This window comes from Grus americana, chromosome 1, assembly GCF_028858705.1.
Source record: "Grus americana isolate bGruAme1 chromosome 1, bGruAme1.mat, whole genome shotgun sequence".
Classification (NCBI taxonomy): Eukaryota; Metazoa; Chordata; class Aves; order Gruiformes; family Gruidae; genus Grus; species Grus americana.
The window spans coordinates 193,593,359-193,607,944 of NC_072852.1; the positions used below are offsets into that span (position 1 = coordinate 193,593,359).

The 14,586-nt window shown below is 35.9% G+C and overlaps 1 protein-coding gene across 7 annotated transcripts in view; it reads right to left on the bottom strand.

The window, feature by feature from the left end:
* The window catches only part of NBEA (neurobeachin), a 517,855-nt gene that overhangs the window by 324,967 nt on the left and 178,302 nt on the right, over positions 1-14,586 (bottom strand). For 5 of the 7 annotated variants that reach the window (XM_054837762.1, XM_054837753.1, XM_054837743.1 and 2 more), the window contains exons 23-28: positions 14,282-14,499; positions 12,635-12,788; positions 5,800-5,823; positions 2,761-2,941; positions 1,509-1,639; positions 115-222 (exon numbers count right to left, since the gene is read on the bottom strand). In XM_054837762.1, coding sequence (XP_054693737.1) covers positions 115-222; positions 1,509-1,639; positions 2,761-2,941; positions 5,800-5,823; positions 12,635-12,788; positions 14,282-14,499 — 816 coding nt within the window. The remainder of the gene's footprint in view (positions 1-114; positions 223-1,508; positions 1,640-2,760; positions 2,942-5,799; positions 5,824-12,634; positions 12,789-14,281; positions 14,500-14,586) is intronic. The other 2 variants (XM_054837772.1, XM_054837802.1) reach the window with 1 other exon arrangement.

A 14,586-nucleotide genomic window follows, 5' to 3' on the forward strand; every position in this document is an offset into this window, starting at 1 on the left:
AATATACGAAGTGAAACGCATGATGGATATTTTTAATTCCGGTACAATCAAAATCTCTTTCAAAATATAAGTGATGATTTTGCAGAAGAAAGAATTACAGCACTTATTACTCACCACATCACGAAAAACAACTGCTCGTAGACGATTAATATCAACATCCTGAAGAAGCCTATCAGGGTCTTTTATAGGAGAAAGATTGCCAGGGACATTTTCAAGGGGAGTCTAAAAATAAAAAGCAGTGAGATTTTTCCCCCCTGCCAAATCTCAGAGCATTTCTATTAGAACCTTAATTTGATACCTTTCTTAGATATTTGCATCAACCTCAGACTTTTTTATTACCAATATACTTCTAACATAAGACTCAGACAAGGGTTCTAGAAATAAAGTAATATTATGAATTATTGTCTTAATACTAACTATTTAGAGATAAATTGTTACATCTTCCCAGTACCTCAGAACAACTGTATCTCTTCCCAGAGTTAATATAATAATTTGCACACAAAAGGTTATTTCAGATTACAGTTGTTTCATAGCGGTACAATAAATTATTTCTAATACATGTGTTAAATTTAAAAATGATGAGCAGAAATATTTTTAAAAATCAGTTTATGTTCATTTTACTGAGAATTATTACAGACTACTTACAGAATAACCGCTACTATTACAAAAGCATAGAGTACTATGCTTTCTTCAAAAAATTATAACATATTACAAACGATGCCGAAACATCTGAAAGTCTCCTTATACTAATTTGCCTTGCACTGAATGTGATAACGTGGAGAAATGTAATGTTTTTGTGAGATTTAATGAAATAATATTGTGAAAGGAGCCAAGTTTGTAAATGCTATCTAAAAAGTCTTTAGAGAAGAAAAAACACTGAATTTAGTAATGAAAATATAGCAGCATGAAAAAAAGAATCCTTTACATCATACAAAGTGTTGTATTTTAGTCATGAGCTGTGCTAAATTCTTTGAGTTTTTAGTTTCAGGACTCACAAAGTCTTCAAGCTGTAAATAAGTTAAAAAAAAAAAAGATGAACAATGAGCTAATGAAACTGGAAAAACTAAGCTGTAATTGAATATTAAACAAGTTTCATTCCTAAAATCAGATAGAAAATACTGATGTCTAATATGCATGCAAAGGTCTGCTGAAGTTACTGGGACTCAGATGTTTCACTAACAAAGATGTGATCACAGACTTTCTGCAAGTGCCCTGACAGATTAAAAAAGCTATGCAGGTATATGTGACAGATGTGAGTAAGGGGACTTGCTCTTTGAAGTAGACCAAGCAAGAATGAAAAAAGCTGTTTGAAATTGCTCTGGTCATAGTACTGCACTAACTTTTTCGTATTTCAAATAAACCCCTGCACATACTTTTACTTTAAACCAGTTAATAGCAAAGACCTAAGCTTTCGCCAAATATTTGAGAAGGCAGTTACAATCGTTTTCTGATCTACAAAGCAGTGGTACAGACTGGTCAGTGCTGCTGGTAACTGAAATCTGGGTTACCTTGGTTGCTGCTGATGCAGTTACACCCTGAAGAGCATCTTGAGTTTTACTGCTGATTAACGACGTCTTGTTCACTCTCTCTCTCTGCCTTTGCCGACATTCTAAGCAGTTTCTCACAGCCACACAACAAACTAAAAAGAAGTTATGAAAATGCTACAAATCAGAATATTTTCTCATTATTATATTCAGAACATCAATTAGTAGTCTGTACATCTAGTTTGATATGTCAATAATCATGTCCAAATAGTAAGTGCAAGATAGTTCTCACATTAGACCGTCTGTCAGTAGTAAGAAAGCATTAGGGTGACTTATAATTTCATTCTTGAGTTGAACAACTTAATGTTTGATATAACTGCTAAATCACTGTATTAAAATTTGAAAATTATTAGTCCTTGAACTGCAGCTCTCATGTGTTATGGATTGGTTATCAACACTTAAAATCTGAAAGTACTTATGTACAGCTAGAATAGAAAAATACCCAGAAGGTAGTAATTTAGAATTTCCTGAAAACTGATTGTTGAGAATAAACAACAAGTTTCATACCAGGACCAGTATAATTATCAATAATCTAATAAGGGGTATGAATAATAACAGGACAAAATCTGGGTATAAAAATTATTCATCATTTGAGAGTTGAAAAAGTATGTGGGACATAACATTAGCAAAACAGCATGATGCCAGATGACAATAAAAAGTTAATGTTCACAAGGATAAAGTGACATAGTTTGCATAGAATAGTTTGAATTATCAATGAATTTTGAAATTTCCTAAATTAATTGTAACAGTATATAGCAAAGAGTAAATAGTGAAGAGAGGTGCCAGACTGTTGCAACATACATTAAGGTCTGCAATCCGCACATGCATCCCATGCTTTTAATCTTACGTAGCCTATAAGTAGTCTTCCAAATCCATGGAGACTTGGATAAGGAAACCTGCATCAGGCAGGTAGCAAAGCAGTGTTAAGAAAAAAAAAAAAAAATTCTCCATTTACTTACTTCTATGCAATATTTTAATTCCCCAAAATATATACTACTTGAAACACATAAGAAAGGACAATTTCAGACATGTCATTTTAACTTATTCTTGTGCCTAAATTGAATCAACCTTAACACTGTACCAAATCAAGAATAAACGGGATTTTTATTTTATCACATCACAGTCAGTACAAGTCCGTTCCTACATATGTCACCATTTGATGCATCCGTAGCTCATTGATCTGTAAGTATTTACTACATACTGCCTGACGACTTACCGAGCCTTAGGCACTGTCGCATTAGACCTCCAGAAGACATGTTTTTTTCAGCTTCAATCTCACTAAAATTTAGAGAGCTGGCAAATACTAGTACATCGACCATTGCCATCAGACGGCTGAGAAAAGTCACTGCTGTCTCTGCTGACATTCCTTGTGTCACTTCAATATTTTCCAATTCGGTCTTTAAAAGGAGATAATTGAATTAAACAGTTTGAACACAACTGAAATATAAAGACAGCACATACACATACAAATCTAAATTGTTACGCTTAATGACAAATACATTGAAAAGTTACTTTAAAATCTCCTAGGATTGCCATTAACATTAACTGTGAGTGAAATTCAAAGTAAGACGGCATGAAGTGCGAGAAAATTTTTTACATTTACATGCTTTAACAGAGGAGGAAAAGTCTAATATAAATGAGAGAGTTATTAGCAATTGCCTAAAGACAAAGTGCGACCGGAGAGTAAAACAATGCACGGTATATATAAGGGTGCAACGTACTCTTACATTCTTCCGTAGGCCAAGCAAACTGACAGGTAACGAGTGAAAGCAATTACTGTCTACACAGCTTTTACATTCCTTTAGATAAACAAGTAAACGTGAGGAGTGGAGTGGGAAAACCCAAACAGTTTTGCCCTGTTTCCATGAATTGATTCTCCCTGGGAAGGCTTGTACCACATAGGAACCTGACAGAGTCCAATTCTCCCGGAGATCAGAGCACGTTACTGCCTCACTACAGCAACAGCGGGGAAGGAAAAACGTGACAAGTTATATGGCGTGCAGCTCACATTTCCCAGAGAATGACTGTGTCTTTCCTAAGGTCGTGTTGGACTCCTTAACGGGAATCCACAGAAAAATGCTGAATGAGCTCAGTATTTATGAAATCTAAAAGGGGGTCATTTTTTTTCTCCAAAAAGATACTCAGCTGCCCAGAGTCATGTTTTCAAACGCATTCAGGTGTCAGTGCAAATAAGTGAGCAAACAGTAAGTTTAATTAAAAAAAAAAAAAAATCTGTTTAAACTCTTTTACATCTGGAGCTAGGCAAAATTGAAAACTGGATTTAGGATTTGACTTTGTCCACATTTATATACCTAAATACTACTTTTAAAATATTTACAGATGGCTGATTCTTGTTGACTGTCAAAAAGGTTTCAGATTGCAGGGCTTTTTTGAACGCAGTTTGGTCCCTTTGAAAAATATTACTTTCATTGGTTTTGTTTATTTTTATTGATTTGCTTACAAGTATCTATGAAAAAACTTCAAAATATATTTTGTGCTGTTAAGGCCATTTCCTTCCAAAGAGAAAGAAATGCAGGAAAATTTGAAATCCTTTATTTTTATACTTCCATAAAATTAGTATCCTCACTCATTAGTCACTTTCTAGAATATTTTACATCAAAACTTATCGGAGCGCAAGCTGTGCCAAACAGTATTAAGGAAACAACTGTTTTGAAAGATGAAGGATATAATGTGGCATGTGTCACCACAATGATAGATACCACTTCATTTAATTTTCTTAAGGATGTAACTTGTTGGTTACATGAGTGATTTGGGAAGGGCTGTCATCTGTCTGATCTGCCTAATAATACCGGACAAATGGTGAAGCGACAGCTTTCAGAAGAACTATTTCCAGGTCTCCCCCCCTTAGTGTGTGCTGTGTTCCTACTTTTTGGAAAGTTGCTAGTTTTTGATAACAGACTGGAACATAATTTTTGAAAGCACTCATCCAAACAAAATAGATTTGTAAAAATCTATAGCCATAACAGTCTACTAGAAAAATTCATAGATGGTGACAGAAACTTGAACTCATGCTTGAAATAACATCAGGTTTGCTAGCAGCCAATTGACTGCCTGCTGTTGATTTTTCTCAAGCTTCAACTGTATACACAGAATCACAGAATGGTAGGGGCTGGAAGGGACCTCTGGAGATCATCTAGTCCAACCCCCCAGCTAAAGCAGGATCACCCAGAGCAGGTTGCACAGGATGCCGTCCAGGCGGGGTTTGAATATCTCCAGAGAAGGAGACTCCACAGCCTCTCTGGGCACCCTGTCCCAGTGCTCGGTCACCCTCACAGTGAAGTTTTTCCTCATGTTGAGATGGAACTCCCTGTGTTCCAGTTTGTGCCCATTGTCCCTTGTCCTGTCTCTGGGCACCATTGAGAAGAGTCTGGCCCCTTCCTCTAGGCATCCACCCTTTAGATATTTATAGGTGTTGATGAGATCCCCTCTCAGTCTTCTCTTCTCCAGGCTAAACAGCCCCAGCTCTCTCAGCCTTTCCTCATATGAGAGATGCTCCAGTCCCCTCATCATCCTCGTAGCCCTCCCCTGGACTCTCTCCAGTAGTTTCCTGTGACTGCATCAATCACAGTCTTAAACCTTCTCAGTATATCTATTTTTTTAAATGTAATACCCATTTTACCAAGATTTTTGCAAACTTTGAAGTGAAAACCAAAAAAACCCCCTCTTTTTTCACAAACCTCCCTAAAATTCTGCTAGATGGAAGAAAAAAAGACTGACAGTTTTTTACAGCAAAACTTACCATCAGTTCTACCTGTTAAATACAGCACATTGGTATTCTAATAATGTTTAAAATAAGCTCCGTTGTTGATCAAGCTGCCTTCAGGTATTAGCAATATTTTAGATAGGTGTGGCTCAGAAGCTCTTTAAAAAGTGATCTGATCACCATTTCATGACTACTCAGCATACGTTAAGAGCAGTAAGAAGCCTCCCATACAATTAACATGTTCAGGGCCTAAAGAGTTTTTCTATTGACGACCATATTTATAACGTAAATTAGCTCACGGACCTGCCAACATTCAGTCCGGCAGTTAACAGGAAGCATCATACTTGACAATGCATTAAGTTACTCAAGGGAAACATGTTAGGAAAATTTAATGATTACACCCAGCATATTCCTATTCACATCCTACTATATAATATCAGAAAATAAATAATAATAATAATAATAATAAAGCCAAAATATTAAATGATCAAAAATAAGAAATTTTTGAAAATGCAAAAAACTGAAACTTACAGCAGCAATACTAACCTTAGAACCCTGGACATGCAACAGACAAAACAGACAACAGATCACAACAATAAAAGAAAAAGAAAATTATTTAAGTTAACTAAAAATACAATGCAAAATTGAAGCAAATTAGTATCTTGGAATTACACATTCGTTTAATTTATAATTAGAACAGCAAAACATTTCAGCTCAGCATGAACATTTGAAAATAAAGACTTCTATGAGATAGCTATGCACAAGGAAAGGAAAACTGTAAATCTTGTATTATTATGGAGTTCATGTAAACACCGATTCTTCCAAACCAATGTATATCTTTTATATAGTACATAGAGCAATTTTCTGAAGTGATGTAAACCAAAGTAATGTTTTCACTGATTATATAGAAATAAAATGAGCATTTTACAACAAGCCATTCAACTGAAATGTAATAAAGTAGTTAATCTTTCTATGAGGAGACAAATACGTTTAAAATGCTTTGACAAAACAAATGTAAATCACAAAAAGCAAACTGGTTGTTCATGCATAATGCTCCTTCCTTTGAAGCAACACATAGCTTATTATACGTATTACACGTTGGCATGATTTCTTCAACCTAAACCACTATCATACTGGATATTTGAATGCTTTTGAACCACAGAAAAAAAATTTAAAGATTCACTAAGCCCGTGGGACCAAGTTAGTCTTCAAATTTCAATGTTCACAATTAAACAGCTGTGTAATACCTTTATGGTTTTATTTTAGGTATCACAATGGGCTAGGAACTAATCCTTGTTTTCACTGATTACATTTTAAAAAGAGAAAGAAAGTGAATTTTCCAGAGTACGTCAGTATTTTTGTCATTTAAATATTGGAAAAACCTAATCTAACAGAAAAAAAAAACCCAAACAAGCTGAAACAAACTGCTTGCTTTTCTTTTGGGATAGAACATACCATGTTTTTAAATGCGTCTTCCTCTTTTGTAGCTGGATACACCTCGAGAATTAACCTACGGATATTTTCTCTCAGTTACTAGCTGACGATTTTTACATCTGTATGCCACTGTTGATTCTCAGAATTGTTATAGATCACACGGCACCTGTGGCATCACGTGAGTCACAAACACGATAATGCTAACACCATACACAGGACATACAGAAAAATATCTCATTTGGGCTTTTAATCCCCAGACCTAATAAGGCTGTCTTTAAATGTTTGAGTTTTGTAGACAGCTGTTCATAGAACACCAGCACAACTCCTCAAATTTCTTTTGCCTTACTCAGTCTCCTCAAGTCCTTGTCACACCTGCTACCCTTGTAGTAAGCAATGATTATTTCAAGTTTCTAGCTTGTACACAAAGTGTTTTATCTGGCAACCAGCTGCTATTAACAGAAAGCATCTTCTGCAAACCTTTTTCCTTACAGCACCCTAAACATGCTTTTTTCACACTTGTACACCATCTGAAAAATGTCTTCCTTATAGCTGTAATTAAAAAAAAAAAGCCTTAAAGACCTCCCCCACAGAAAGAAAAAAAAATTAAAAAGAAAATCAGTATTTGATATTTTATGAGCTCCTTATAAAATTGACAGAGATATCTAATATCCCCCAATTTAATAAGCGAGACATCAGAATCAACAGTGGATTGTAAACCAACAAAACTGGTTATAGTTTTTTGTTCGTATTTGCTTCCACTTCAAATTGTTTTACATATACAATTGACAACCCTTTTAAAACACCAGTATTTGAAGAAAGTCCTTGTACAGACCCTGAGACAGATGTGGTACAAAATTGAAATCAAGGGAAATACTAAAGCATGTGGGAATAGATTACTGTGAATTACAGTAAATTTCCCTCGGCATTCCATACAAATGTATAATCTTCACTCTACTCTTGAGTCACTCACAGATTTGTGAGTGGTTTGTTTTCACAGATAGTGCATTTTTTCTTTTCTTCTTCCCATTCATATTTAAAGGCTCCATTTCACAGCACTATTCAGATCATTATAGTTTGGATTAAAAAAACAGCAAGGCAAAAGGCAGATTTCTATTGCAAGAATTCAATAGTGAGGGAATTCCATAATTAAGATTGCATGTTCTACACCAGACAAGGGATCATGGAGTAATTTTCCACCCAGCCCAGAAGAACTGCCATTTCACTACAAATCCTAACTATGCAAAGAAAAAAGTCTTTTTGAAATGGGAAATTCCCCAAACGTTCATCTTTTTAAAGAAATTGTGACAGTACTGCTTTTTCAGCAAGGGAGGGAACACCATACAAAATCTGTTGCACAGAAGAAAAAAAATACATCTGCAGTTCCTCCAAATTCTGAAAATCATTTTGCTAAATTTATCTCTTGGTTCTTTTCTACATCAATATTCAATATCTATTTTACTGATAGGTGAAATGCTTTTAAAAAAATGAAAGTCAATAGGACACATGTAGTAACACCTTACTCTATAGCAGATTGTTGAGAAGAGAGCTTTGGAACAGACATTCAGGACTGTTCAAAAACCAGCATCCTTGTAAGTATGAGGTCTTGCTTGAACTCAGACTGACACAGTGAATTCAAGGAACTGTGGATAGGTAGGACCATGAGATCGATAAAGGAACTATGTGTCTCTGTCTGTGATCTTCTCCATTAGAAAACAAGTAAGCTATCTTGTAAAAAGAGGCTGGATTCAGCTCCAGGTTAACAGACATTGCAGTTGATGGACCCTACAGGGATCTGGCTGACCAGCAACTAAATGTCTACATCTGAGACAGCTGAACCATTTGCTTCTATTGAGTAGATCTCCATTGGCTAGACATCCAGTCCACATGTAAGTACTTCAAGTGGATACTAAAATTTATCCTATTCTCTTCCTGAATTCCATCCTCTCTTATCGTCCTGAAGTAAAAGGGTGGAATTACCTTTAATGTCTGTTCTATAGCACTTTTGGTCTCATATTTCATTATTAAAGACCAAAAAGCAAATTAATTTTTAGAAGTAGATGTAAATTACATGTCCTATACCACAAATACACCATACTAGGAGGAAATAAGTAAGAATTACTACTTTAAAATTTCAATATGGGTCCAAAAAGGAATATTCAAGTGGGAATATTTGAGAGTCACCTTTCAGAAAAGTGTAAAAGGAAGAAATGAACTAAAATGAGCTCAGACTTGTTTATAAACTGAATATATGTACTCTACAAGATCTACAAGATGTGAGGGTTTTGACACCCCAGAAAAGCTCCACAGCATAAAGATATGGAGGATCAGAGGCTTCCAAAGACAGACAGCTTAAACAAGATGAAGACTCTATGGATTCAAACAGGGACACCAGGAGATACGGCTCAAGCCTACAAAGTCATAAACGATATGGAGATGAATAAAGATGGGATTAACCACTCCTTTCATAGCATAAACAGTAAGGCACATAGTGACTTTATACATTTAAGCAGGCTTTAAAAAACAAAGACGAGAAGTGCTTCAAAGGTTATATAATTACTTTGTCAGACTCAATGCCATAGGATATTATGGAGGCTAAAAGAGTAAGTAGCTTCAAAAAAGATTAGATAAAGTCTAGAAGGATAAATTCCTCAGTAGTTATTAAACATGACAGCCCAGACACCCTCTCTAGCTGTTAAAATCCTAAATGCTGAAATGAAGTGTCATTAGAGCAATCAATATGCTTCCTCAGACTCCTGTATTTTGACATAAGCTGCAAACAGTCACTATTGGAGGCAGAATGCTAAACCAACTGGGCTCTTGGGCTGACCCAGTAAAGTAGCATATGTAACACGTGAACAGCTTGCTTTCATTAAGAGTAGTTCAGTATGGCTTGACTGGACTTTTAATACCATGGCCAGCTTAAATTACAGAATCACAAAATCACACAGAAACACAGAATGGTTGATGTTGGAATGGATTTCTCAGATCCAACACAAAATTTGGACTGTATATCTTGTGGAAAAAAACCATTCATTAATTTAATTAATGAATTGTTGGATGAGGCTTTGGGAATCCTGGTCTAGTGGAGGGTGTCCCTGCCCATGGCAGGGGGGTTGGAACTAGATGATCTTTGAGGTCCCTTCCAACCCAAACCATTCTATGATTCTATCATTAATTAACTACAACACAGCAGGTTCCATCTGAAAATCAAGAAACACTTTTTCATTGTGAGGGTGACTGAGCACTGGCACAGGTTGCCCAGGCAGGTAGTCATCCTCAAAGATACTCAAAAGTCATCTGAACACAGTCCTGGGCAACCGGTGCCAGTGTCCCTGCTTGAGCAAGGGCGTTGGACCAGATGACCTCCAGAGGTCCCTTCCAACCTCAACCATTCTGTGATAGATTTTGTGATTCTGTGTTTCTCTGAATCAGTGAGGGAGAAAGCGTATTGGCTTTTTCCTCCCTTGAGAGTTACTCTGGCAGAAAGTGTCACTAGAAGGCCTGCTGTAAGTGTTTTTATGCAGTAGACACGTCATTTAAATCTTCCAGTTTTAGACCTCTTCTCTCTTCCAGTTAGTAACTGTGGAAGGAAAAGAGTGAGACAGTCTCTTTTGTAACTGATTGTAAGTACTGGACTACTTTGCCCTTTCAAGATGAAGAATCATATTCCTAAACAGCAGTCCATCCACTTTCTCCACAGCAATTCAAGGATGCAAAAGTATTAGAAGTCTGAGAAGCAGTACAAAACTTCTTTTCATTCATCATATGATGGATATTCACAAGTGGTCTGGTGCCCAACAGGGCATCTGATCCCTTCATAACTGTGATCCAGAACAGTACTGAGGGAGAGTAAGAAGGAGGAAGGATGTGGTGGGCTATTTGTATCTGTCACAATGATGAATAAATTCACCTTCCTGATAAAGTTTACGGACGGGCAATTATGGAACAGGAATGGAGTTGAATGGGAGGGAAGAAGCTCTCTGCTTGCTGGAAGTGATTATGAAATCATCACCTAGATGGTAACAGTTATTTCCAGGTGAAGCTAATTTGTGATTTTATCAATTAGTTCTCCTAACCCTCCCTGTACTTCTAGCACAAAAGTAATCACTTTTTTTTTTTTTTTTTAAATTTCACAGAGTAGGATTAATCCAGTTTGAAGCCAGCTACTGATCTTTCAGTGAATTAGTTTATTTCACAATTTATTTGTATTTTATTATCCTAAACAGATTGCAAAATTGAGCATTTAAGTAATACACATAGTCCCCATGTAGTGGAGAAATGCATGCATAATATGCAAATTTGAAAATGTAGTCTTTTGTATCAATGCATGAAAATCACTGCTATTGTAGCAAGGCAGTATTGATAAACAATATTTTAACAAGTCGATGTATAATTTTTATAGTTGTATCAACTTCATCTATACAGACACACACATATATATATTTATTATCCAGCAGAGAGGGAAATGGAGAACTGCAAAATTATTATTCTATAGAAGGCCTCTGCAGCATCATAAATTAGGAGGAGAGCTAAAAAATACCAAGACCATTCAATGGAATTGCACCCTAATTAATACTGAGCCTGGTTTATTTTTTTATATAAAAGATGACAAAACATCTTAATTTTCAAATGATATCTAAAAGGTTTGCTTTAAAAAATATCCCCCAACGTCTTTTTATCTAAAGACTGATAGTTCAGCCTGCATTTCAAGATGGCTTGTGCACTCTCTCATACTTGTCAATATTTACAATGAAGCACACACTTACAAAATCTTTTATTCAGCAACCTTGATGTCATTATTGTGACAACAGATAACTAGTCTTCCCTGTGAGCCTTGCACTTTTGCTTACAGCAAATATTTTCCCAGTTAACATAGTGAAAATAGTAAAGACTCAGCATTTAACCATTAATTGCATAGCTGAAAGTCACATTAATGCTTAGCCGATTGCTAGACCATACATTCATACCTTTCAAATAAAATGGTGCAAAACTTTTTTTTTTTTTTTTTTGCAAGCTAACTAGAAGTAATAGTAGAGGCAAAGTAATCTCAGTTACTGAATGGCTAGAAGAAGGAATTGAGCTTTTACTGCCAAGCTGCCAAGTTATATTTGTAGCCTCCAGTGCCTACTAGCCCCATTACTTCAGAGGAGGCTCTTTGTCCCTTCTTGACCTTGTTTTCTCCCCTTTCAAAGGCCAGTACTAACTGCAGATGCTTAAGGGATGTTCAAGATGAAACATTTAGTATGAAAGAAATAGTTACAGATACTACATGCACAGACAAGGTGTCACATTCAAATACTGTAATTACTATTGACAATAATGTAATATTTACAAAATATTTCTCCCTCTTTTATGAAGCATTCTATTAGGCTACTCTGCCTGCCTGAACTGTGATCACCTAAGAAATTACAATGTACTAAGAACATCAGGGTGGATAAAAATATCAGCCTATTTCAAGACAAGATTTACAAACAAAAGAAGGAAATGAAGGTCAGGACCTACTGAAGGAAGAAATAAACAGAATAGTGGGGGGATGACTTCTGGTAGCATTTGGCATGCAAACAAATTGTGGCCATGCAAAACAGATTTATGAATATCAATGACTAGCCATCATAAGACATGTAATTTTGTTACAGTAATCATGATTTGTAGCCATGATCCCAATGGTCTTCTCTTTCAAACAAAATATTAACTATCTATGAAATATTATTCTTAGTACTACTTCTCTAATAAAATGAGCATTTCAAATGCAAAATATAAACAGTCTGTATATCAATGCTCAACAGTTTCGATTATAAACTTAATTTTTTTTTTAAGGAATTAGCAGAGAAAGGACAGGAGTCCCTAAATAAGAAAAGTCAGCTGCAAATAGTGGTTTGCATTAGTAAAAACAATTTCTAATATGACCACTAGGTGGAAATATTGTACTTACAGTTGGGGATGTGGCTGCTGACAGCAATGGTAAAATTCCTCCACAAGCAATAATAATATTGTCTACCATCTGGGAAATGAGGTGTATTGTGTTGTGTACAAAAATAATATTTTCATTGCTATTGACAAAGTCCATCACAGACTTTGTGGAATGACTGCAAGAAGAGAAGAAAGGATGGATTAAAAACAAACAGTTAAAATAAAAGTTTAGATAAATTCTTTGCAACCAGACCATGAATATTTCTTTGATAGAAAGGCACAATCTTGTCTACAAAACTTTGCATGTAAATTGTCTAAAAATAAGAACAGAACTAGTCTAATGAACAAATTGATTGCTATCTATTTTCACACCAGGGTTAGTTTCAGATACCCAGTTGAGAACAACGGCTCGTAACCTTCTATTCCCATCAACCAGTACTTCACTTCACAGACAGGTCTGCTGAAAGCAGTGGGGTTGTTTCTTCAGCATGGAAGTTATTATTTTATATTAAGAGTTCACCATACTGCACCAGTGCACCCTCGATAACACCTAATGATAACACCTGCTAGTGTTTTAAAGGAGAAACTTGATAATATGGTGGTATCTTGATCTAATATTAACTTTATTAACTATTATTAAATTTAGCATTAGCAATAACTTTGCAAGCCCCAGATGCTAATAAGATTAGCTGAAATCTCGGCAACTCCTAACTGGTGAGAAATTGTCCCATGAAACAGTCACTCCTCAAAAATATAAAATACTGTGAGAAAATCTTGAGGAATACTTGGTCTGTAAATATGTTCTTTTCCCAGAACAACATTGTTGCCAGCCAGCAAACAAATAGTAAAGGCTTCAGTTGAAAATATACAAAGTGAACTTCAATCTCCAAGCATTACCTAAACACAAAGCGTAAATCCCTCCCACATATTTGGCCAAAAAAATCATCAGCATTGTCTACGTCCTACTGACTACCACAGAACAGTTCACCAAATTGGAAATTAAATGCAATATAAATTGGTTCTTGGATACATCTATGCTCAAGTTTTCTGAAAATGAACTATTCTGTCCTGGAAATTAGATTAAATAGTGTCTATTATACCTAAGGGCTCTGATAACACTAAGTTATTGACTATCTCTGTTAAAGTGTACAAAACCCAACAGAAATCACATTGCTGTCATAAAATATAACATAACCACCAAGACTAACTACAACCAGGAGCTGGCATGCAAAAGGAAAATTGTCAACTAGAAAGAGTGAGTTCTTAAAAAATGTGATAGGAAAGACTTCCTATTTGTAAGGTTCACAGGTAAAGAACCTCTCTTTTAATTGAGCAATTGAAAAAACTGGCCATTAGCAGACACACGAGTCTTCCTCGTGTCTGAAACAGAAGCAGCAGATTCTAACGTTAAATGGAAGCTGAAAGAGCAGCTCGGCTTAGTTAGGTATGTACGAGTTATACAATCTCTCAAGAAAACAGAAAATGTTACCTGTGAAATAGAGTTGTTACAGGCTGGGAAGGGGTGAAAAGAGAAGATACAGAAGGACACTTGAGCTAACATCAACTCTTTCCCTTCCCACTACCCCAGTAAAATCCCCTCTACAACACAGCCAATTTTTCCTTGGTGATGGAAACACAAAACAGGAGTTAAAGAAGAAAAACCACCTACCTTCTCCAAACATGTACATCGGTTTCTAGTGCAAAAAGCAAGTCTGTCAGGAGCCGCTGGTGCATGGGAGACCATTTAAACTCTGGGATACGAAACATAGTTGTGCGTGGACCTGGACTAAACTGTCGTCGCTGCTCTTCTGTCATTGGCATTCCTCGAAATCCCAAGTCAACACGTAAATCCCGGTCTTGCTGGGTGACGGATCGACCCTGTACTGCCTACATCAACAACAAGTTCAAAAATCATGTTAACATTTTGTAATGTGTTTTTGAATGGATCACAGAATTGGAAAAAGGATGGGCTAA